General features: G+C 41.7%; 1 protein-coding gene across 2 annotated transcripts; it reads right to left on the reverse strand.

The window, feature by feature from the left end:
• Nucleotides 1-1,972: 1,972 nt before the first annotated feature.
• On the reverse strand, nucleotides 1,973-20,249 carry HHLA1 (HHLA1 neighbor of OC90). Of its 2 annotated transcripts, XM_071421820.1 has the most exons (17): nucleotides 19,818-20,249; nucleotides 19,505-19,567; nucleotides 15,249-15,357; nucleotides 14,301-14,360; nucleotides 13,175-13,255; nucleotides 12,626-12,709; nucleotides 12,444-12,527; nucleotides 10,275-10,358; nucleotides 9,665-9,721; nucleotides 9,469-9,555; nucleotides 8,637-8,729; nucleotides 7,445-7,642; nucleotides 6,849-6,920; nucleotides 6,537-6,611; nucleotides 3,400-3,556; nucleotides 2,664-2,746; nucleotides 1,973-2,440 (listed from the first exon to the last, which is right to left on the reverse strand). In XM_071421820.1, exons 2-17 carry the CDS (start codon nucleotides 19,508-19,510, stop codon nucleotides 2,397-2,399), a joined length of 1,374 nt encoding a protein of 457 aa, XP_071277921.1. In that variant the 5' UTR covers nucleotides 19,511-19,567; nucleotides 19,818-20,249; the 3' UTR covers nucleotides 1,973-2,396. The 2 variants fall into 2 exon arrangements, with proteins under 2 accessions (XP_071277921.1, XP_071277920.1); XM_071421819.1 differs by lacking the exon at nucleotides 1,973-2,440 and having other exon boundaries at nucleotides 2,575-2,746.
• Between the last annotated feature and the right edge of the window lie 2,459 nt (nucleotides 20,250-22,708).

Below are 22,708 nucleotides of genomic sequence, written 5' to 3' on the forward strand. Positions count from 1 at the left end.
AGTGTTTGGTGATGAAAGATGAGTGAGAGTTTACACAGCTTTAAACACTAGCATTCCTCAGGGTTGGGGAGTCTTCTTTAATCTATCCGTGGTGGCTCTGATCCAAGGCTGAGTGAAATGCAGGAGAAGGTTCAGTGAGCTTGGGGCAGGCTGCCTTTCATAGGAAGGTGTGCTTTCTGCCAGGGCCAGACACAGCTACCCTTCATAGAGTCCATCAACAGAGACAAACTGCCCACTGAACTGCAGCATGGAAAGTGAGAAGTCTGACAATTGGGAATTGTAAAAATTCTTACATGAGAAACAGGCCCTTTGACTCTGTGACCTACAAGGTTTTCAGGAAAAAAGGTTTTCATGGTCATCTGTAAAATCTTCATGGAGAAGCTGTTGATATCTGAGCTGGATGTGCCTGGGGAGGTGATTGAAAATGGACTGCTGGGGCGCCAAGGGTGGTGGCCAGTGGCACACCAGTGCCTGGTGGTGCATTCCAGCAGCCAGTGCTGGATCCAGCCCTGCCTGGCATCTCCATGAATGGCCTGGATGATGGGGCAGAATGGATCCTCAGAGGGCTGGCAGGTGACACTCAATGGCATGAGTGACTGGAATTTCCAAGGCCATCCTTGGAAATGGACCTCAACAGGAGCTCCATGAAGTTCAACAAGAAGTGCCAAGTCCTGCACCTGGAGAGGTTCAGCCTCATGCACCAAGATGTGCTGGTGGCCACCTATCTGGGAAGCAGCTTGCTAGAAAAGGACCTGGGGTCCTGCTGGACACAGGGTTGAACAGGAGTGAGAGGAGTGCCCTTGCAGCAGAGAGGGCTCAGCATGCCCTGCATTGGGCACAGTGCTGCCTGCAGGTGGAAGGAGGGGTCCTGCCCCTCTACTCTGCACTGCTGAGGCCACATCTGCAGGGCTGTGTCCAGTTCTGGGCTTCCCAGTATAGGACAGACATGGAAAACTTGGGACAGTTCAGAGAAGGGGCACAGAGATGATGAAGGGAACGTCTCTCATGAGGAGGGGACAAGAGAGCTGGGACTCTTCCCTAGAGGAGCCTTGGGGGATCTCATCAATCCCTTGGGGGATCACATCAATCCAGTGAACACCTGAGGGGAGGGTGCAAAGGGGACAGAGCCAATCTCTGTCCAGCAGGGCCCAGTGACACAACAAGAGACAGTGGGCACAGGCTGAGGCTGCTGCAACAGGGTGAGATCTCCCACAGCATGGCAGTGCCATGTGATGGCACTTCTTGAGCTTCATGAAGTTCTTGTTGGCCCATTTCTTCAGGCTGTTGAGGTTCTGGATAGCAGAATGTTGTATTCCCAGCACATGCTCACTGTATTAACATTCCTATTTATTCCACTGGCCTAACTTTCAGTATCTGCTGAAATTGGTACCACTCCAATCTATCCTGCTCTTTGACATGACAGAAGTTCTTCTCTCACACTATTGAGCACAACAGCAAAATGTATTTTGGAAGAGAACTACTGCATCCTACCTGTCCCTGGGGTCAGCACTGCTTATATTGCCACTTTCCTCCTTGGCTTTGCCTTTGAACATCTCCCTTCAGTGAAACATCAATGGGCAGCAGTGCAAATAAACTTCTTATTTAAAAACAGTATTAATGGCTTGATGACATACTCTGGGTATATGATAGCATAATGCATAGAAAACTATGGGATCATGTAATTGATTTGGTTATTCTTTCATTTTTTTCTAGAACTGGTTTTTAGTTCACCAGACTTGCATACCAAGGAAATGAAAGCTGGGTTGGAAGGGGCCCTGAGCAACCTGATCTGGTGAGGTTGGAAGTAGAAAATCTTTAAGGTACCTTGCAACCCAGCCCATTCTATAATTCCATGTTTCTGTGAATCCTGGTGAGCTCACACAAATACATCTCAAAGTACAAGAGATCCTGTCACTTCCTGGGTTGACACTGCACAACAGGAATTGCTAAAGTAATGGAAGTTTTTGATTTAGAAGGTAATCTGCATGTGTTTAACACCAGAGAGTTCTGCTTGTCTTCAGTATTTCAGGTTGCTTTTAAATTACTTTGCATTTGTTAATTTTGATTACTTTGTCTCAAATGTCAATAAAATAAATAGAAACTATTTGCATTCATTAGCCAGCCATGTAAATATCCTTTATAAAATAAGATTTTTAAAAGACTTTCAATGTTTTTATTGCAGCTACATCACTTGTATAAAAATCTCTGGGTTTTAGACATTATTTTTACAATGACTTGGAGGAGGAGACATTTCTAGATTAACATCTGGTTAATAGCTTGTCTGATTTCAAATATTTACAAATAACATTTTGCTTTCTGATTTTTACACCAAGAAATCAGAAAGAAAACTAAAACTGCCACCAGTCTTCCAACTTGCAGCAAAATTTCTCAGTGCTCTAAAGTGATGTACAGATGTTTTTAAGGCATTTTTGCTTTAATGCTGGAAGAACACAAGAAAATATTAGTTAGAAGAGGTTTTACAAGAAAATATTAAAACATGCATGAAGGCAAAATAATTTGTTTAATCCTTTAAAAATCATTATCAGATAAAATGGCTATCTGATGACAGACAGCAAATATTCTGTGGATATGCGAAAATCTTTTTTATATCTTCATGACAAGGTATGTAGAGATGTAGAGATATAAAGTGAAAATGTACTTACTGTGGGAGTAAGCAACTCTTTTGACTCTTTCGCAGACATAACTTGCATTTTTCATAAACCAGGAATAGTATTCAACACAGTATCTGAGGATGGAGTTACAGATAGGAGATGCAGTTAAAGATGAGAGGCTTGTTGTCTTTCATAAGGAGAGGGACTTTGGACAAGGGCATGGAGTGATAAGGTGAGGAGGAATGGCTTTGGGCTGAAAGAGGGCAGGTTCAGATTAAATATTAGGTAGAAATTCTTTACTGGGAGGGTGGTGAGACACTGGCACAGGTTGCCCAGAGAAGCTGTGGGTGCCCCATCCCTGAAAGTGTTCAAGGTCAGGTTGGATTGGGCTTGGAGCAGCCTGGTCCAGTGGAAGGTGTCCCTGCCCATGGCAGCGGGGTTGGAATAAATGGTCTTTAGATCCCCTCCAACTCAAACCAATCTATGATTCCATGATAAGCACAGAACAACATGCTGCTATTACTAAATATGGAAATAAAAAGCTAGATTCCAACCTCAGTGATGCCATTAGATGTTTGGAAAGATGCAGCTGGGCTTTTTTTCCTTAGCTGGAATACTGAAGCCAGATCAGGTACTGATCAGTGCACTGGGACACGTTTGGATCTCAGCCAGTGGCCACAGACCCTCCAAAATAATCATTGGTGATTGAAAATTGTCATTTTGGAACAAAAAGCCTGAAGGAGTATTTTAAGCAGACAGAGAAAGAAAAAATAGTGCCAGGTTTTACCTCATGGCTTCCTTTCTGGAATATCTTCTCTGACCAACACAGAGGCACAGCTGAAAGAACCTACAGAGCTCCATCACACAGGGGTTGATCTTCTGCACCACAAGGGTGACAGGAGGGGAGGTGACACGGGGCTCTCTGAGCATCGCCTGTGGGCACCCTGAGGACAAAACACAGCTCTGAGCTGGCCCAAAGGTTGTGCCACCACATCTCCTGCTCTGCCTTGTCTGGGATATGGTCTCCAAAGAAATGGCTCCCCTACTCCAACAAATAAGGGATATCCCTGAAAATGCCATTCTGGGGCGGAAGGAAGGAGAGGAAGGAAGTGGCGGAAGGAAGGAAAAGAAAGAGAAGAAAGAGAAGAAAGAAAGAGAAAAAGAAAGAAAGAAAGAAAGAAAGAAAGAAAGAAAGAAAGAAAGAAAGAAAGAAAGAAAGAAAGAAAGAAAGAAAGAAAGAAAGAAAGAAAGAAAGAAAGAGAAAGAAAGAAAAAGAAAGAAAGAAAGAAAGAAAGAAAGAAAGAAAGAAAGAAAGAAAGAAAGAAAGAAAGAAAGAAAGAAAGGAGAGAGAAAAGTGAGGGCAGCCATGGTGTGATTGTCAACTATTTTTTCCATTTTTGTGTAAGTAGCAGCAGGCTTTGGCCATGTGTGGATAACCTACCTTACCTGCTGAGTATAATCCCCTTAGACAGTGTAATTGCATTTCCAGGTTCACATGTCTCACACACTTTATAGCTCTGGGCAATGCTATGTTATGTGATAGCAGAGGTTATGAAGGTTAAATTTGGACTAATGAAGTTCTGTTGAAATAAGCTTGAGTCATCTAGTGCTGACAAGAAATTTAATATAAAATGGCATTCTTGGGCAGGAGGAAAATCAAGGCTATACCAACCTGAAAGAGAAACTATTTTCATTGCTATGAAACTATTTCTCTCCTGGCAGTGCTTGACCAAGATAGCAGGAGTATGTGAGGAGTAGGGCACAGGCACTGGCAGCTCCCAAACTCACAGGCTGCTCTGAAGGCCAGCTCTGTCAAAGGCACTACACTAATATCAGGTGAAATTAGCAGAGATGGGCAAGAGGGAGACCCACTTTTCTTCACCCCAGCAATTTCATATAAATGTCATTAGGCTTTGTCCACTTAATAGCATTTGACACACCTTGATATTCTCTTACATGAAGTAAATGAAAAATTAATGATTCCTTGCTTAAGTAAACACACTTCATTTTAATAAACAAATATCAGAGCATGGGACAATGAAGCTTTAAAATAAGTTGTCCCTGAAAAGTAATGTTAAAATTGATGAGAAATAATAAAGTTGATGAATAATTAAAAGGCCTCCCTCCTACAAATTTCAGCCTCCACAGAAGTGGGTCCTCCTATCCTGCCAACCAGGTATTAAATGCTTTTCTCAAGCTTTGTGTTTTGCCAGAAGAAATATACTTTTATCTAGCTGCAAATTGAACATTGGCAATTTCAATTTGAAATCATCTATGTGGGAAAGAGAAGTCAAACAAAAATGCTGAAAGCTAAGGAAATTGATTTGGTTTCATTTTTGACAATCACTTTAAATTAAGACTGTATTTGCATAATACTGTATTTATTTAATAATGAAATAATTTTTCAATTAATTTTCTATTTAATTTTTTTGATTGCATAGTATATTCACATCATATCATTGAAATTTAAATTTTCACCCATTCATAGTAATGCTTTATACCTCTTCTGTAATAAATTTCTACTGTGAAATGTATTTTTTTGTGTTCAAGGCATAAGCTCATAAAGATAAATAAAAGTAGGAATTTATTTCAGAACTTTCTTTTCTAAAAATTCTCTTTCTTAAGAGATTGAATTAGTCAAGAGACCTGAAAAGGCAAGAACCACAGCTGCTGTGCAGAGATTTCCTCCTGTGTGTTTCAAATTGCCACATTATTGTCAGGGGCAGTGAAGTGTCCAACTTTTGCAATAAACAGACAGCTCTTTTATTAATTCAATATCACATCCCTGTGACACTGAGATTTAATCTTTGTGCCATCCCTGTGGCACAAAGATTAAATTTTGCTGCCAGTGAAGACCAATGTTACGGTTCTTGTGAATGATTCAGACTGAAAATATCCCTCCCTGCATGCTCTAATATGCATATTTACATCTTTTATTAGTTGGCACTCACTTCTGTGATTAAAGAAATGAATTATTGGACTAATGAGTCATCCCTCAGAACAATGTGGGTGCCCTTTCTTACTTAAGGATCCCCCTGCTGGATTTATTTCCCCAAATGTGTGATTGTTAGAACCAGGCAGGCAGCCTGTGCCTCCATGGCTTCTCACAGAGAGGCATTTGGTGACTCCAATTCACCCATCTCACTGAAATCCATCTTTTCCAGCCTTTTCAAAGCATCCTAGGTTCTCCAGGGTATACAGTGTTGCACACCAGAGGAGGACTCTGGTGTTTGGAGCTCTTGAAACAGAAGTAAGATGAGAGAAAAATAAATCTGATTTCAGAATTAAATAGCATCGTAAGAGCTAAAAAGATGACCATGAAAATGAAAGTGATTTGCCCAGCATTTTAGTTCCTTAGCCTTTTCTGGTTTTATCTAAAATATCAAGCCTAAAGGATATTGAAGACCCCTGGAGGTCAGTCTGATATCTTTGCTCTACCCAGCATCTCTGCTTCTCCTAGACAGTCACCACACAGAAACACAACCAGATGAGTTCTGAGCTTTCATGAAAATCTAGCTGATGATGATCCTTTTTTAGTTGAGGAAGTAGTTTGCAGTATTGTAAATTCAGAACAATTCTGGGGGTTTCTTGTGGCATGAGCTGGTTTCATCATTTTATTTATGATGAAATTTAAAGCACTTTTTTTAAATGACTTTTAAGAATTAATTCTCCAATAACCAATCTATGCTAAAATTGACCCACAGAGTGCCTATGTTAATTCTATCACCACAATATAATCTATGTTTTGAATTTGCAGTTGTGTATAATTCACAAGCAAATGGGAAGCAGTCCCTTGGCCATTTGGGGTGGTTTACATACATAAACTATCACAAGGTAATAAGCCATGTATGTTTTTTCTGCATGGGAATGTTTCTATCTTGCATGACTTGCAAACACACTGCTGTTTCTGCTGCATTTACTCACTGGTAGCTGAGTACAGTTTCAGTGTCACATCAGGTCGGTAGGAAGGTGGCACAGACAGTACTGTGGAGGGCAAATCTGGGGGAAGGCAAAAGAACAGAACTTGCTTTGACACCTTGAAACAAAAAGGCAGGTTGATTGAAGGAGCAGCAGAAAAGAATAAAAAAACTAACCCTGAACTGACAGTTCATTAATAAACATTTACATGGACAGTGGTGCATAAACACATTATCAGTCATCTTTTTCTGTATATTACTTTCTATTTCATAAATGTGCCAAATGACACACTTTGCTGCTACCCCAGATCAGTCTTACCTGGCTCTGTTTGCATCACTTTGCTGGCTTCTTGTGGAGACACTGTCTGCACCCAAAACATGGACGTGTCAGCTGTGGGAACAGAGACACCCTTCCTTTTATTCATTATTTATCTGTCTACTGAGAAGAATTGCTAGGTATGAGACAGCTCAACAGCCAGAGTCCCTCACCCAGTACTGCCAGTGACATATAAAAATGCCAGGATGAAATAGGATGGACAAAATCTTTACTTGAATAGAACTTGAATAGCCTGTGGTCTAGGGAAGGGCAGGGCTTCAAAAAGGCATCAAGAAGGCAAAAGAAGCATTTCTATATTGCTTTTCACAGGTCTGCTCACCAAATTTGGAGTTAAATGTGAGGGAAGATCCAAGTGGCAGAGGTGTTTGTGGGAAGCAAGATCAGGTTTTCCCCCTAAAGATAAGAAACTACAGGATGGAACCTACAGCTGATTTTGACATTTCTGCAATAAAGTAATGAACTGACTGGTGACCCAGAGTGGGTGTCCCTGAAGGGCTCTCCAACCTCCACTCAGAGACACTTGGGCAAACCCCAGAGCAGTGGGCTAGGGCAGGTTCAGGGCTCCTGGCCATACTCACTGGGGCTGGGCTGCGGGGCTGGTGATGGGGCCAGGCTGCCCCCAGGGCTCAGGGGGGGTCTGGCCATGCCCTGGGGCCTGGGAGCATCCACGTGGGGTGATGGAAACCACGAGCCTTTGGCTCCAGCTGTCCTTGGCCACAGCGGGAGCTTCGTGGTGGGCATTCCCCCTCCTTTCTGGGCCAGAGGGATCCGGGTAGCTGGAGAAGCAAGAGACACAGAGAAGGGGCACCAGCAACTGCCGCAGACTGGGGGAGAATAATATCTAAAATACACCCAGAAAATGGCCATCTACCCCTTGAGTGCTTCTCTGGCACTTTGAGCAGGCACTTCTCCGTTTCGTTTTAAATATAGAAATATAGGGAGTTCCAATAATGTTTGAAATTTTAATTGAGAACATTTTAATGTGCGAGTTTTCATAAACAAAGAAAGAAACTGAAATTTTCCTGCAGGGCTTTGTTTTTTTCTTGACATAATTTGTGCTTAATTTCCTGAACTGCTCCTCTACAGTAGAAAGGGAGAAAGGTTTTGTCTGTCTGCAAGGTGAGCAGGCAGGTACTGGAGGGCAGATGCTGCCCTCTGACACTCGTGGATATGAGAGATAACAAAGGTGGGCATGTGGTTTAGGAAATTAAAAATATTTATAAAGGACAGCAGACTGCCTACAGGAAATGCAGGCATTTTGTAGGAGACAGATGCAGCTGCAGTGACAAGGATGTATGAAGTCAAGGTCGGAATTTCTATTGATTTTTACTACAAGCTAGCAGGTGCAAAGCCTTGCTTTTTGGCTTCCAAAATGGGGCAGAGCACTTTTCTATCTTGTAGCCCTGCAGTAAAGTTAAATGTACTAAAGTTTATAAAATGCTCAAGTACAACTGAATGTCATATAAAGAAATAGAGAATAATACAGGAAAAATCCATAGAAAATAAGAGGAAATAGTTTAAATAATCTTATTTTTTAGTTTGAAACCAACAACCAGTTTTTCTCTTCTTCCCTGCCTCTTTAGAAAACTTATTTTTTCTGGAAAAATGGCTTTTCACAAGAGTTTCTCTATCCTCCAGCTCTTCAATGCACTACTGGCGTCATTTGGTGATTCAGAGAAATTTTATGCTACTCTTTATTTGGAGTTAACATCACTCGTCAAGACTTTAATCAAGGGGAACACAAATTTGGGTCTGACAATATTTGCTCACATTTAAATGTCCACACATGTTCTGCTGATGAATCCAGTGTCTTGTTTGGGTCTTCCTGCAACTTCACAAAACTTGAGAAAATCAAATCCAGGTCTTGGAGGTATGAGAAGACAAGGTTAGAGTATTCACTATCCACTGCATATTGTGTGAGAAAAAGGGAAGAAATCAGATTCTGCTACCATAGTAGCAGCTGTTGTTTCTAATTAAAGGGGGTTTTGGCCAAGTGTCCTTTTTTTTTTTTCGTTTTAAAAGGAGAAACACCCCACAGCTTTCAGCACAACTTGCCACTGATTTCAGTCTGCCTGCATTAATCTGTCCTTGAAAATGGGAGATAGTGATGGGCAACAGTGAAAGGTGAGCACCTGAAGTGCAGCTCAAACTGGCAAAGCAGTTTTGTGTGGAGGAGCCACACAGGACAATGACTGAATGTAACTCATGTAGGAGGTAATTTGTGCTGAGAGCTATGGAAGGCACCCAGTTAGATTTAAGAGCACTAGAGACCCTCCCCAGCCCAATGCTGAATTCTCTAAAAGCTCTCATCCCAGCAGGTTTTGTTTGTTCCTCCACCAGAAGACCTTGTAACAAATAATTTAAAGATTTGTAAAATTTACTTACATTTATGATATAATTACTGTATTAAATTTTCAACAATATAAAATATTATTCTAACTATAACCAAATACATAATATTATGCAAATATATAAGCAATAATAAAAAATAAAATAATATTTATAGTAGTGGAACTGAGGATGGAGTACTCATTGCAAGAGCAATATGGACATGATTTTCACTGTGGTTCCTGTTTCCTTTTATTGCCCAGGATGTACTTACCCAGGTCAGATGATATGTTACTGGAAAATGTGTAATTAATAACAGGAGACTTATCTAGTATTTCCAAAAAATCAGACAGATTTTTCCCTGCAAATAGAAATGCTTACAAATATCAACAAAGGTTTGTTTCCAGTATAAGTCATCACTGAGGAAAACTAGGGCAATATTATTGGGTAGAATGATTTTCATTTTTTACCTGTCTGCCCTGCCATCACACAGATGTAGATACAATCAGAGTCATTGCTCTGACGCACTGAAAAGCAAAAATCATAAAAGAGAACATTGTTACCAGTTTTCCTTATGTGGAATTATCTTAAACAGTTGAAAACACAAAGAGAAAATGGCATGTGGCTATGGCAGCTGACCAAATATGTTCCTTCTGATCTAATTTTTGACAAAAATCTCAAACTACCATCAAATCCAAATGTTAGTATCTTCAGGGAAAAACTTCTATCTAATTAAAATTCTAAATTACAAGCATTTTTACATGGAAAAAAATCTTCAGATAAAATAGTCCATACTTATTCTCTGTGAATCAGAATTGCTCAAATATCAGTATGTAATAATAATTCTCAAACCCACCAATTTTAGTAATTAATTATAAAACATTCAAACAACATAATGTAGAAACAGGTACATCTCTATATTACACACGTTCAAATTATATATATATATATCTTGTTCCATGTGTTGCAAGAAAAATGTTGTTGAGTAAGAGCAATAGGCTTTTATCCACATTTTTATGGTTGTTTTCATGCCAGGAGTAAATGACAAGACAATGATAAATGTTCAGAGAAAATGCAAACCTGAGAGAATAGAAGTGGATTTGAAAATTTCTGTGAGATAACTGGTGGAGTTTCCAATGATATCAACAAGTAGAGCTGTAAAATCTAGACAACAAATAGAGAAAGTTTATTGTTGAAAACATGTCCTATCATGTATTCCAAGTCAAAAATGTAGTCTTATGTGATGATATTTTAGGTATATGATCATACATGACAAAGGTTAAAATATTTTGCTGGAGTGAACTGAAGAAACCACAAGAATACTGCAGAAGTATATTTCAAAGATGTATCCAAAATGACATCAGTGTGTCTAAAAGCAAACTTAAATGGAATTTATCTGTTCAAGAGAACATTTTAGAGTAATGCTCTATTTAGTCTGCTTAAATGTAGAAGGAGACCTGAAGCCTGCAGGCTTTCCCTGCTGTACTTGCCTGTCTGCTGTGTGGGACCTTCCAATAGGCATTGGACTTTTTCCTCTGGGATCTGCTTCAGACATCCTGATGATTCAGATGTCAGCCCAAGAAATGGCTGGTGGTGTTTCAGTGGTATTTCCTAGCAGTAAAAGGTCACTGTTCTCACTTAGGGAGTGATGGACCTGAGACCTGCATTTTTACTGCTTTGGAGAATGCTCCAATCCCCAAGATATTCTGGGACTGCAGCACAAAAATTAAAGTTTCTCTGCTATTTTCCAAGGCAAACTGGGTAGTTATAGTAGAGGTGGCCTTTGAGTCCTAGCAAAACACAAGTATTGCACTTGAATATGTGTATAGAGGCTTTGCCCCAGAGGTCCCGGTTGTCCTTGATGGGCTGCAGCTGCCATGTCCTTAATTGGGCTGCAGCTGTGACCAATGAAGATGACTGGGATAAAAGGGGTGGGTTAGCCAGTCAGGGAGAGCCTTGGAGGAGCCCTGAACTGAGAAAGAGCAGCATGCAGTAGAAGGAATCTGTGCTGTGAGGATCTGCAGCCATAAGAATGCACCGAGGAGGTATGGACTTTAGAGATCTCATAACAACAGTATGGGACTCTAGAAACAGAACAACAGCAGGTAGTTATCCATAAAGGCTTGTGAGATGTGTGGTCCAGAGAAAGCCATGAAAGCCACTGTGGCTTTTGCAGGGTCCCCACGTGTGGCATAGAGGGTGTGGAGCCTGCTCTGTAGCTGCTGATCTACTCTTGATGCCCTGCATTAACCAGCTGAAGAATCCAAACATTCAGATGCCTCCTGAAATGTTAAACTCTGTGAAATCAGGGGTGTGAATGAGGATTTTAGGTGAAGGGTTTGCCCAACAGTATTCTGTAGTCTATTCAAAAGTTCTATGAATATGTTAGTGCTTGCTTTTCCCTTCTCTTGGGCTCATTGAGGTTACTGGATGGAGGAGTGTGTCTCTTGTTGATGGAATGACAGAACTATCCTTTGTCCCCTTAAAAGGAAAGAAACCCAGAAGTTTCTCTCCTCCATTAAGTGAAAAGATACCTCATAGGACCCAGGAGACTTCACCTCAAACTTAAAGATAGCTAATAAGACAGAAGCCAAAAAGTCTTGCCTGGGCAATTAACTAGAAAAGGATGTGAATAAAGATACCAAGGTCTTTTGTAAAATGTTTTACCAGGGGCAAGAACATCTAGCACCTGCCTCGGTTTTTCTGTTTGTTATTTTGCCTTTTATTAAACCTTTTTGTTTCTAACACTGCAACAGAAGCCATCTTGCTGATTTTTATGCCTCCAAGGGTTGCTGAACTATCTTGGGTGTGTTATGAGTCGCTGAGAGCTTATTAGACCTAGCTCAAAGAAGTTACTATAACAACTGGAAGTTTCTCTGTTGGTGCAGAGAAGCCCTTGTTCATCTCCTCTGGGTTTTCTCAGGAGAGAAAAAGTGTCCAAGGTGAGGTACCACACATTGCTGGTTGTCTCTCCTGTGCTGCAATTTGTATTTCCAAGGAGGAAAGGGAGGCCTTTTGCCAGTCAAACCACACCAGTCACTTGACTGATGGCTCCATCCCAGACTGGCTGCAGCCAGCTGAGGCTGTGGACTTAGAGCAGCCACTCCTTGTGAGTTATGGGTGTTGGCCTCAGTGTGGTGCTGGAAATCATAAGGATGAAGTCTGCAGAATTCAGACTACAGCCCTCAGCTCCAAAGGAAATAATTCAGCTTAAGCACATGCAATTGCCAACCTCTTTTGTGTACCCACCTGTCAAGTCATTTGTCACATTATTCAAACAGTAGCAGTAGTGCACAGGGAACTTGCCAGGGTCAATATTTTTTGCATTAGAGACTGGAGGGAGAGACAGAGGGAAAAAAAAAAAATCAGTGTTCTGTGGCACAGGCTGTGGGAGAGAAGCTGCTCCAGAGCTGAGCAAAGCCAACACTCACTGTTGTAAATGGTGACTGACACTTTGTGGAAGGCAAAGGAGCTGTAAGAGGTGATGCTCAACAAAGAGAAGAGTTTCTTGGTACCTGCAGAAACACAAGCCCATGCTATTATTGCTGGGAATAAATAGTGAGAACAGCATGTTTTGACTCTGCTCATTTAGTGTGTAAAGGACTCCCAAGGTGCCAGTATGATACAGCTGCCTCACACTCAGTCCATTCTCATTTCCACTGAAGGAAGGATCATTTGCATTGCTTCTTCCTTTTTATTTTGTTTTTCTTTTAATTGAAATGTACACTAGATTAGAAAGTGCTTTTGAAAGGCATCCCACAAGTAATTATATTGTGTCTATATATAAACCCACACTAATTTCCGAGTTCTCTGGGGTAGACAGCCATCTGCATGACAAATGCACAGAGGTAACATGCTCCTAGAAGCAACTCTGGAGGCTGACAGCACATGTTTACAGCTTTTCCTGCCAGCACCTGTAGTGCCTTTTCTCCTGCTCTGCTGGGCTGGCAGCTGTGACCTGCCCAGCTGTGTCCCCTTACCTCTGAGTGCAGTGCTCAGCATCCCGTTCACCAGCTCTGTCAGGTTAATAGCAGCCAGGTCCAGGGACTTTGCAGGCAGCTCTGAAAGAAAAGGGGAGCATGAAGGCACAAGGAAACAGCTGTGCATCCACTGCTCATATGTGCTAGGAATCTGCCAGAACAGGAAAACCAAAAAGAGCAGGTTATGTACATTTGGGGTGTACCAAAAAACACTGATGGGAAAGTAAAATTCCACCACGGAGATGAATCTAGGAAATAGAAGATACAGCAACAGTGGAGTGGTGAGCCAAAATTCTGCCAGCTGTGCCCTTGAGCATGGCCTTGAGCAGCTGCAGGACCCTGCCAGCCCTGGCATGCTGGTGCCCTCCCCTGCTGGGCAATGGGTGTTTGCTGCCAACAGAGCAGCAGATCTCACCATGCAGGTCACAAAAGGCACAGAAAGTGCCTAGGAAAGGTTCCACCTTCCCCAAACCTGCATGAAAATATAGATTTTTTGTTTTTCAGCTACATTGATGGCTATACTGCTTGCTACAACAGGAAAATTTTGCTGTAGCCAAATCACTCTTTTTATCTTAATGTGTTTTATTTCTGTTGTTGTTGCTTATTTGTTTTTCCCCCAAGTCTTTTCAAAGATTTTTTTTTTTTTGCTTCCCTCCCACAAAGTCATGCAGAAGCAGAGCAGTGCAGTGTCTGTGTGAGGGAGGAAGGTGTGTGTGAGCATGACAGAGAGAGGAAGAACAGAGCAGGACAGAAAAAGAAGCACAGAAAGCTGAGATGTGAACAAAAATGAATTTGGGGAGAAATGCAATTTTCCAATGACATCAGTACTATTTATAACCAGTTTGAAGCCAAGCTGCACCCCAGGGCTGAGAGCAGCACTTGTCCACAGCATGGAAGAGAAAAAGGGAAAAACAAAAGGGAATGAAGAGCTGGGAAGGAGAGAAAGGGAAAAGAGAAGAGCAGATTTTGGGAAGCACAGTTGTTAACATGGCCAGGGACTGGATTGGGTGGGCTGGGGCTCACAGACTCTGCAGGAGCAGGGTCCATCTGCTGCCCCCTCCATGCCCAGCACCTCCCACTGCCATTAACACCCTGCCTCTGGGGCCCCTGATGTGCTGCCTGTTACCTGCAGTAGCCAGCACTGCCAATTGCTTCTCTTTCTTGCTTTCTTTTCTTAGGCACGAAGCTGCAAAGTGAAGAAAGAGACTGAGAAACAATTTTCCCTGTTGAACTCGCCCCTCAATAATGAAAATAAAAATATTATAGCAAATATTTGTAGAGGTCTTCACTGGGCTTGCACCAAGAATTTGCTGCGAGGTACAGAGTAAAATAAAGCCAAATCCAAACAAATCTTCCCTTCTCTGTGCATGTTTGTTAATCAGAGCAGTCATGCAATTGAGGACTGTCTTCAAGAGCTGTGGTGCAGGAGGAATGGGCTGAAACTGGGCTCAGGAGATTGGACTGGGTTTCTGGGATCACTTGGTGACCAGCTGAGGTGCACAGCAGTAAATGAGAGATTGCAGGACAAGTTGAAGATATGTATTTGAGATTTAGGTTTCCTATCCCACCAGAGGAGATCTGAGTGCCCCCTAAGAGTAATCCAAAAGGCTCTCCAAAGGAGTCAGTGCTAGAAAATGCTAATCTGCCATGTTCCTATGAAGCTTCAGCTTCTCAGCCCATCCAAGTTCCCCTTTATGTATGTTTACAAAGGAGAAATACTCAGTAGGCAGTGTCTAATCCAAGGCTTATAAATTGTGATGTTGTGTTAATCAGCTGTATTAGTCAATTAGTCAGAGCTAAATTTGGATTGACAATCTAGGTGGTAGGAGCTCTTCTAACCCTTCCCTCTCTTTCCTTTTAAACCTTTCTGATTCCAGATTCTCAGCATGGGATTTAGGAACAGGCATCCCCTGCTCTGCTCTGCTGAGTGACACAGCCCTGGAGCTCCAGCCCTTCAGTGTTGCCTGCACAGGGGGAAAGAACCAAGCCTGCCACAGATGTGGGAATGGGGCTGTGGGAGCAGCTGGGAATACACTGGGGAATTCCCTGGGGAGCATCAGCCCATTGTCCTTACCTGTGCTGAAAACCAGAAAGAGACACAGGAACCCCAGGCCCATCTTGGCTGCCACATGCCAGCAGAGCCCCTGCATGATGGATGCTGACTCCCAGCAGGTCTGGCTGGTCTAGGAGACAGAAATGCTCTCTTGGTGGTGGTAAAATTTTTAGCATTGAGCGATTTTATCCAGCCCTTGTCCCAGAATGATTTAACCACAGGAGAAATACCCAATTTCTGTGATGCAGAGAAAGATTGGGTTGGAAATGACAAAGGAACAGAATCCCACAATCAGCAATTCCTCTGTGCCTCTGGGTGCTGTGAGTTTAGCATGTGCCTCATGATTTTTGAGTCCTGCCTAACTGGGTTTTCTGGAGAATTGGTAAGATTGTCAACACAACCCTCTTCTCAAGCAGGATGAGCTGTGCCTAAAAGGCACCTGACACATAAAGTGCCTAAAGCTGTTCTGCTAAAACAAGATAAAATTTGGATATGTTTAGTTTCAGAGCAGACATGTCAACTGAAAAGTCACAGAAATGTTGCTTTTCTGATCATTCCTGGTTTTGTATTTCTGTAGTTATTATCTCCAAGTTGTGTCCATGCTGCCTTGCCTACCTGCTTGGTAAGGATTAACAGTGTTCTGCCTTTCAGACCATGAGCTGCATTCCAGGTTTCAAATATTTCATTAGATGGCTAGGGAGGTGGGGAAAAAAAGGTTTCTTTTCATGTTTCCCCTGTGTTTGTAATATCAGAACATGTCAATAACTCTGTAGTTGTCAGAAAATGAGAGATGATATGAAAACCAGCAAAAAAAAGGGAAAAAAAAAGCCCAAAAATTTTTAATATCCTCTTGGAGTAGCTAATCTTGCAAGTATGCAGAAAAACATTATCTTGACGGTGATACTGTTTGATTTGAAAACTATTATCATCATATTTAAAATATTTTTCATTTTGAGAATGGAAACATTCAAAAAATGGCTTATTTGTATTTAGTGGCTCTAAAGAGACTCTTCCTGGGATGGTGGAACAATACTAAATATTTCTGTGTTGGAAATGTCTGTGTTTGCTGGTCTGATGAGTCAAAAGTGTGTAAGTGCCAGCTCTGCTAATTCAAGCAAAGCTCTGAGAGCTTTCAAGCAGTTCATCCTACCTATTCAGCCCATCTGCCCAATCCTTTTTACTCAGACCCAAGCCTGGACTCATCCACAGTTTCTGCACAGCATGTGCAGGAGAAATGAACTGAGGCAGAAAGTGTTGGCCAAATCTCATTCCCAGACTTCATACTCCATCACCTTTCTATGGAGGAATTATGCATGGACAGAGTCCAGTATCCCATGGACAAGTCTAGCACTAAAAATCCTAAACCTGGCTTTTCTTGCAACAATATTTGGAATCTGGCAAACTGCTGGACTACGGACCATGAAAGTGTTGCTGTCATGAAAATCCCAGGGCCTGACTCCCTGGCAAGGCTATCCCGCTTCCACTCTGGTGTTATGAAGCTTCCTGGGACTTGTAACAGTTAGGGTTTGTTTTTTTAATATGTTTTGGGGTTTTTATTGTTTGTTTTTTTTTTTTTTTTTTTTTTTTTTCTTTTCTTTTTAATGGATCTGTGGACTCTGTAATTAGGGGAGAGCAGTGTGTTAGCTCAAGCATGTTCACAAGCTGATGTGATAAAAGCAGTGCAGGTGTAGTCTGCATGGAGATAGGTAAAAAACCAACCCACATCTCTGGATAATTTTTTTGTTGTCTTTGGTTTGGCTCAATGAAATAGAGAGGAGTTAGTGAGAGATGTTCCTCTGAGGAGCTGAGTGTGAGGAAATGGTGCTTTGCAAAGCAGCAGGGAGGTGGCTGTTGGGGGGAGAGCAGGCTTTGGGAGGTGGAGAGTTGGGTGACCATGTAAAGGGGGGTTTGTACCTGCATGTGATTTGGAGCAGGGGTCTGTGGTGGCTGGTGCATCTAGAGAATCAAGTTTATTAAAGGGGAACTATTGAATTCTGTCTTTGTTTGAGGTGAGAAGTGGGGTGATTTGCTGCTTTCAATAGAACTGTGTGAATTCTGATTCTACTATGAGAAGTGTCAGCTCAGCTCTGCAAAATCTGCATTGGGATGAGTTGTGCTTTGTGATGATGGCTCAGTGTTTATGGGCCACAGCCTCTCTGAGCTGTTCCATGCACACAGGAGTGCCCAGGCTGCAGAGCCAGTGCTGTCCCTGTGCCCAGCAACCCCAGGGACACCAGCAGGAAACACAGACAACAGAAGTGCTGCCACTGGGCTGTCCCTGAGGGGCAAGGCTGGCCAGCCTGAGGGTCTCTGCTGCCCTGACTGGTGAATGACCCCACACCTCTGCCCTGCACAAGGATTTTGGCTGCATGGCAGGTGAAAGACCCAGACCCAGGAGGTGGGAGAAGAGGGCATGCCCTGCCCCATTTTCAATCTGTCCCTACAGATCAATGGCCAGTGTTCATACACCATAAGGAAAATGGATTTCCAGGACCTGCTCTGAGGAATGTGGGCTCTCCTGGGTCACCAGTGACTCACACTGGCACTGTAATCCTTGGGGAGAGCATTTCACAGACTGATGTGAAAGCACAACTGTTTTACAAAGGTTCATAAGTAAAAGGGTAGATAGCAGATAATTTCCTATCAGAGATCTAACTTAGTGCTGATTTATTTAAACTGGCCAGAGTTGCTCATGGCAGCAGAACAGGGGAAAATCGTTTAACAGAGGACTTGGTGTAGCAAATAAGAGCAGGGTCTAGAGAGACCACATTCCTAAAAGATAGAGAAGAGGCAAGAGGATTGACACATGAAGGGATCATCTATTTTAGGAGAGAGAGAAAAGCTGTAAAAATACAAACAGAATAGAGCAAGACAAATTGTGCTTGGAAGCATTCCCCACACACTGGGTGAAGCTTTCTTGCTCACCTGAATTCTCAGTTCCCTGCTGTCCTCCCCACTGAGCTGCTCCTCTGTGCTAATCAACACGCACAATTCTCTGCACATGTAGTGCTGATTTCCAGCAGGAATTCAGAGAAGGCATTACCTGGCCATATCACACTACAGACTCAGCCAAGCAAAACATCTAATGATAGGGACAACAGGCAAACATAACCTGGAAGGATGGATCACAGTAAGACACATCCTGTTCTACTTCTAGCAAAGAAATACTGAGTATTGTTGCTATAAAATGATGGAAAATCCTCCACTCATGAGAGTGCTTGTTTTGCCTGAATGCCATTTTTAGCACTGGTGTGTTCTCTGACCAGCACAAAATGCTTAAAAAGAAATTGCAGGTAAATCTTAATACCAGGGATATCACTCCAAAATGAACTACCCTTGCTCTTTATTTGGTAGAGACTTGATTTAAATTTGAAGCATTCGCTTTTAGTTTCTTCCCAAAATCTTTTTCCAGCATTAACTCCCTGAAATTTATGCTATCTAACCAAATTTCAAAACCATGTGTGACAACTATTCCTAGAACTGTTGCCTGAAATATCTTATCTCTCAGCAATGTAGATGTTAGTAATCTTAACTCTTGTAATACACGTCACATTTGCGTTACTCTGGTTATTCAATATCCAATTTTTATTTATCAGGGATGAGCCTTTATGACTTTGCCACTGTATCTCTCTTGAAGTGACTCCACTGTGATGACTGAAATACATGTCCAGGTTGCAAATAAAAAACCCTCATTGTCCTCCAGACCAAAATCACCATTTCCATTTCAGACTATACTGAGACCCACAGGTGCCTCACAGCCCTGAGCAGGCAGACAAATCCCATAAACTGACTCAGAGAAGGTTTTCCTTCCAAACATTTGTCTGATAAAAGCTGACGGTCAAGCCTTTGGTTACAAATTCTCCTTCAGCTCTGCTGGTATAACAATCCTCCTCTGTTTATTTTAAGCTGGATGATATTAGTAGAATCTATTTTATTTAGAACTGTTGATGTAGAGCTCCCTGAACTGCTGAATTGGAGATTTTAATCCAGTTCAAATTACTTTTATACACTCATGAAGACCTCTTATTTAATCCCTCTCTGTTACTCTGGGTTAACAGCAATCTTAAACCAATGTGTTTATTAGCTATGCTTCAGTAGAAGTCCTTTTAATGTGGCAGGTAACCATGAAGTTTAAATAGTTTTCATTTTTCCTGTACCAACGCACTGCACTCCAATCTCAAGCAGTTTCCTCACGTCTTCACGCTTAACAGAGCAGAACAGAAATCAAGAGAACAAAGAAGTAAAAGAGGAAAATCCTTGAGTACAAATTTCCTTACCTGCATTCAGTTGCAACATCTAAAGGTCATGTCTCATTTTAAGCACACCATCATCCACCAAGTCTAAAGAAATATTTCAGGTTAATGTGAAAATATGCCTGTGTTACAATTGCACGCTTCATTACATTGATACAATTACTTTTTAAGTTCAGATTTATTTGTGTGAGAATGCAATATAATGCAATAAATATACATTTCGTAAAAAATTATTTAATTTGCTACATTTCCACTGAGCATTAATAGCACAGCTGAAAAGGTTTCCTCTAAGTACAAGCAAAACCACCAAGATCTGGAATAGTTAACATCAACTTACCTGATTTCTCATGACAAAAATTATCTTCAGAGCCTATATAACACTGGAAGTTATTGCCAGTTGTTAATAAACACTTTGTGAAAAACTTTGAGAAGAACAAACTTGATAATCTTTCCTTAAAATCCTGTGAAAATTGTTACCCTAATCCCTGAAGGACTAACCAGAGGTAACACAATCGTAAGCACACAAAGTGCCTGTTGAATCCTGCATGGAAAGGCTCTGTGGCAGGTCAGGTGGGGATTGGAAGCTCCTTTTGGCAGTAGAATTGAATTGTGGAGGATTTTTTTTCCCTTTTAAAGGAACAGCTCTGCTTACTGCAATTAGACCTATGGCACCTTTGATGGTGAGAAGTAGGCAAGGGTGAGCCCCTCTGGAAAAGCTTTAGTCATCCTTCAGGTCAGACAAGGGACATTGTCAAGAGGGCAGAGATGACACCTGAAGTGTATCTTAAGTGTGGAACCTCAAAAGGAATAAAATGTGAGTCACATCCAGGAAAAATTGCCTGGAATCATGGTTAGGTGATGGGGAAGGAAGACAGGTCTGGTCAGAGCAATGACATAGGGCAATTTCAGGGCTGCTGAGTGATGTTCAGTAGTATCCAAGGGAAGATCACTCTTGGAAACAGTCAGCAAAATTCTGCTACCATTTACTCCAGTGGGCTGGAAAGAATTCCTCTGAAATCAGTGAGTTTAGATGCAGCATGGTTAAAAGCCAGTAATCATCCATTCAGTAATTTTATCACAATCCACCAAACGTTTCAACTTGTGAAACCACTCAAAATGTAGCAATTAATAAAGGAAATCTAAGTGGGTTCACAGTCAATTTATGAAACAAAAAGTGTTTTAGCAACCATTTTATGTGTGTGGTTGAGCTGTGTCTCTGTCTGCCTAACAATCCTGCCTTTACCAAGAACTTCAGATGCTGCAAGGCAACTGCAGCCACATTTACCAGAGCTGTAGCTGGTCTATAAGATGCCCACATGTCTGTGCACATGCATGTACAATTTTTCCTTGTTTTCATTCACTCTGTTTTTCACAAAAAAACATTATGTGGTGGGGTGTCACTGCATCAGTATTATTTAATTCTGTATGGAATTTAATGCTGTGACAAAAGGAAAATTTTTGAGACTTGTGACTGAATGCTGCAGCTGGAGGAATATGGAAGCACCTTTTCTTTGACAAGACTTACTTTTACTGACTTAATTACCAGTTGCTCAATTGCACATCCAGAAGACTGGGATGAAAGTCCTCTCTGTAACAGCTGACAAAAACAGGTATAGCCAGGAAAATGTGTGTGCTGGGATCAGTTCCAGCCTTTTGATGTTTGCCTGTGAGGATAATTAGACTTTCAGCAGGTTTTGCCTCATGCTGTGTCTTACCCTGGGACTCTGTAATTTTAACTTTCCTCAGCTGCTGAGCAATGCTCAGGTGACCTGGGAGGGGGCTTTTGTTCAGCCCCAACTTTGACTCTTGGGGACAATGCTGTGTTCTCACTCAGAACATCCCTCTGGGCAAGTAGCTTTCTCAGGAGTATAGTCTTTACATGCCTCCTTTTTCCAGCATCCCTTTGTGTGGCAGCACTGTGTCCATAACCAGCATCCCAAAATCCAGAACAGGAAAAAAAAAGACATTTTCAGTGTCTCTTAGTAACACAGTATAGACACACAATTCACATCAATTACCTAGTAAATGCATCCATTTGCTGAAGGTTGCACAGGGTAAGGGCCTGCTAATGCAATTTAAATAAACAGAAATTCAAGGAAATGCCTGTGATTTATCTGTAAGAGACAGTGTGGTGTAATGTTCTGGTAGGGAGGGAGAAAATGAAGTCTGGCTGTTGGAGCTCTGTCTCTCTGAGGGCTGAGAGCACAGAGTGAAAGCAAAGCACTCTTTCTTCCTTCTGGCTTTTTCTTAGGCCTTTAGAGGTGGTTAAAAGCACACATTTCTCTGTAGAAATTGCAATATGTGTAAGTGACTGCAAGAGCTGCAGCCATCCATTCCTGTGACCTCAGCCAGTGGCATGAACAGGTGTCCCCTCCCACCTGCTGTGTCCTGGGCTGGCAGTGGCTCCCTGTCCTGGTGTGCCACTGGGGTGGCAGTGTCCTCAGGTGTGGCCACCCTCCAGCCTGGCTGGACTGTGAACCATCTCTGCCCTGAAAGATGAGCTGTGGCACCTGGGGCACTGTAGCACCTAAAGCACCTCACAAAACTGCCTGATTTACCTGGCTAGAAAACACAAATCCAGCTGTGTCTCTCTCACCCAATGCTGATGTGCAAGAGAGAAGGAAATGCTGTTTTTAAATAGAGTGCAAAGAAGCAAACTTAACCCAAGTGTACTCCAGAGCACTGAAGTTTTATTTTCAGTTACACTTCATTTTACTGTGGCAAAGGTTTCCATGAAAGCATCTTTGAATGATTATTAAATAAATTTTGTTTAGAAAAGTATCAATTGAGTACATTTCATTTGTTCTGGAAAAACTGTTTGCACTTCAACACTTCTCTGTTAGTCCTCTACCATCACAATTTTATAAGATATTTTGTTTATTTTATTAAGAAATGTACTAGTTCTAGAAATTTTTAATTTTAGATTTTTCCAATATCCTTCTATTATATCCTTCTATTATTTTTGGCACAAGTTTTATTAAAGACAACTCTCTAAATGTATTACTGTTTCTTTGTCAATCTTTTTTCAGTAGAATAACATTTCATCTCCTAAAAGAAAAATTATATAAAGAAACTCAGAATTACTACATGTGGGAAAGACCTTTAAGATCATTGAGTCCAACCATTAACCCAGCACTACCTCTAGGGATGGTGACTCCCTGGGCACTTCCTGGACAGCCTGTTCCAGTGCTTGACAATCCTTCAATTGAAGAAATTGTTCCTAATATC

This window comes from Agelaius tricolor, unplaced genomic scaffold (genome assembly GCF_023055355.1).
Source record: "Agelaius tricolor isolate 1412-34295 unplaced genomic scaffold, bAgeTri1.0.p SCAF_2, whole genome shotgun sequence".
NCBI classification, from domain to species: domain Eukaryota; kingdom Metazoa; phylum Chordata; class Aves; order Passeriformes; family Icteridae; genus Agelaius; species Agelaius tricolor.

Bases quoted from the DNA above. Each gene is read 5' to 3' on its own strand.
- HHLA1 (XM_071421819.1), bottom strand. The intron at 9,556-9,664 runs GTAAAAAATGAA...TTCTATTTGCAG, and splicing joins TGTGATGGCAGGGCAGACAG to GGAAAAATCTGTCTGATTTT. The intron at 6,612-6,848 runs GTAAGACTGATC...GCCTTCCCCCAG, and splicing joins AGTGATGCAAACAGAGCCAG to ATTTGCCCTCCACAGTACTG.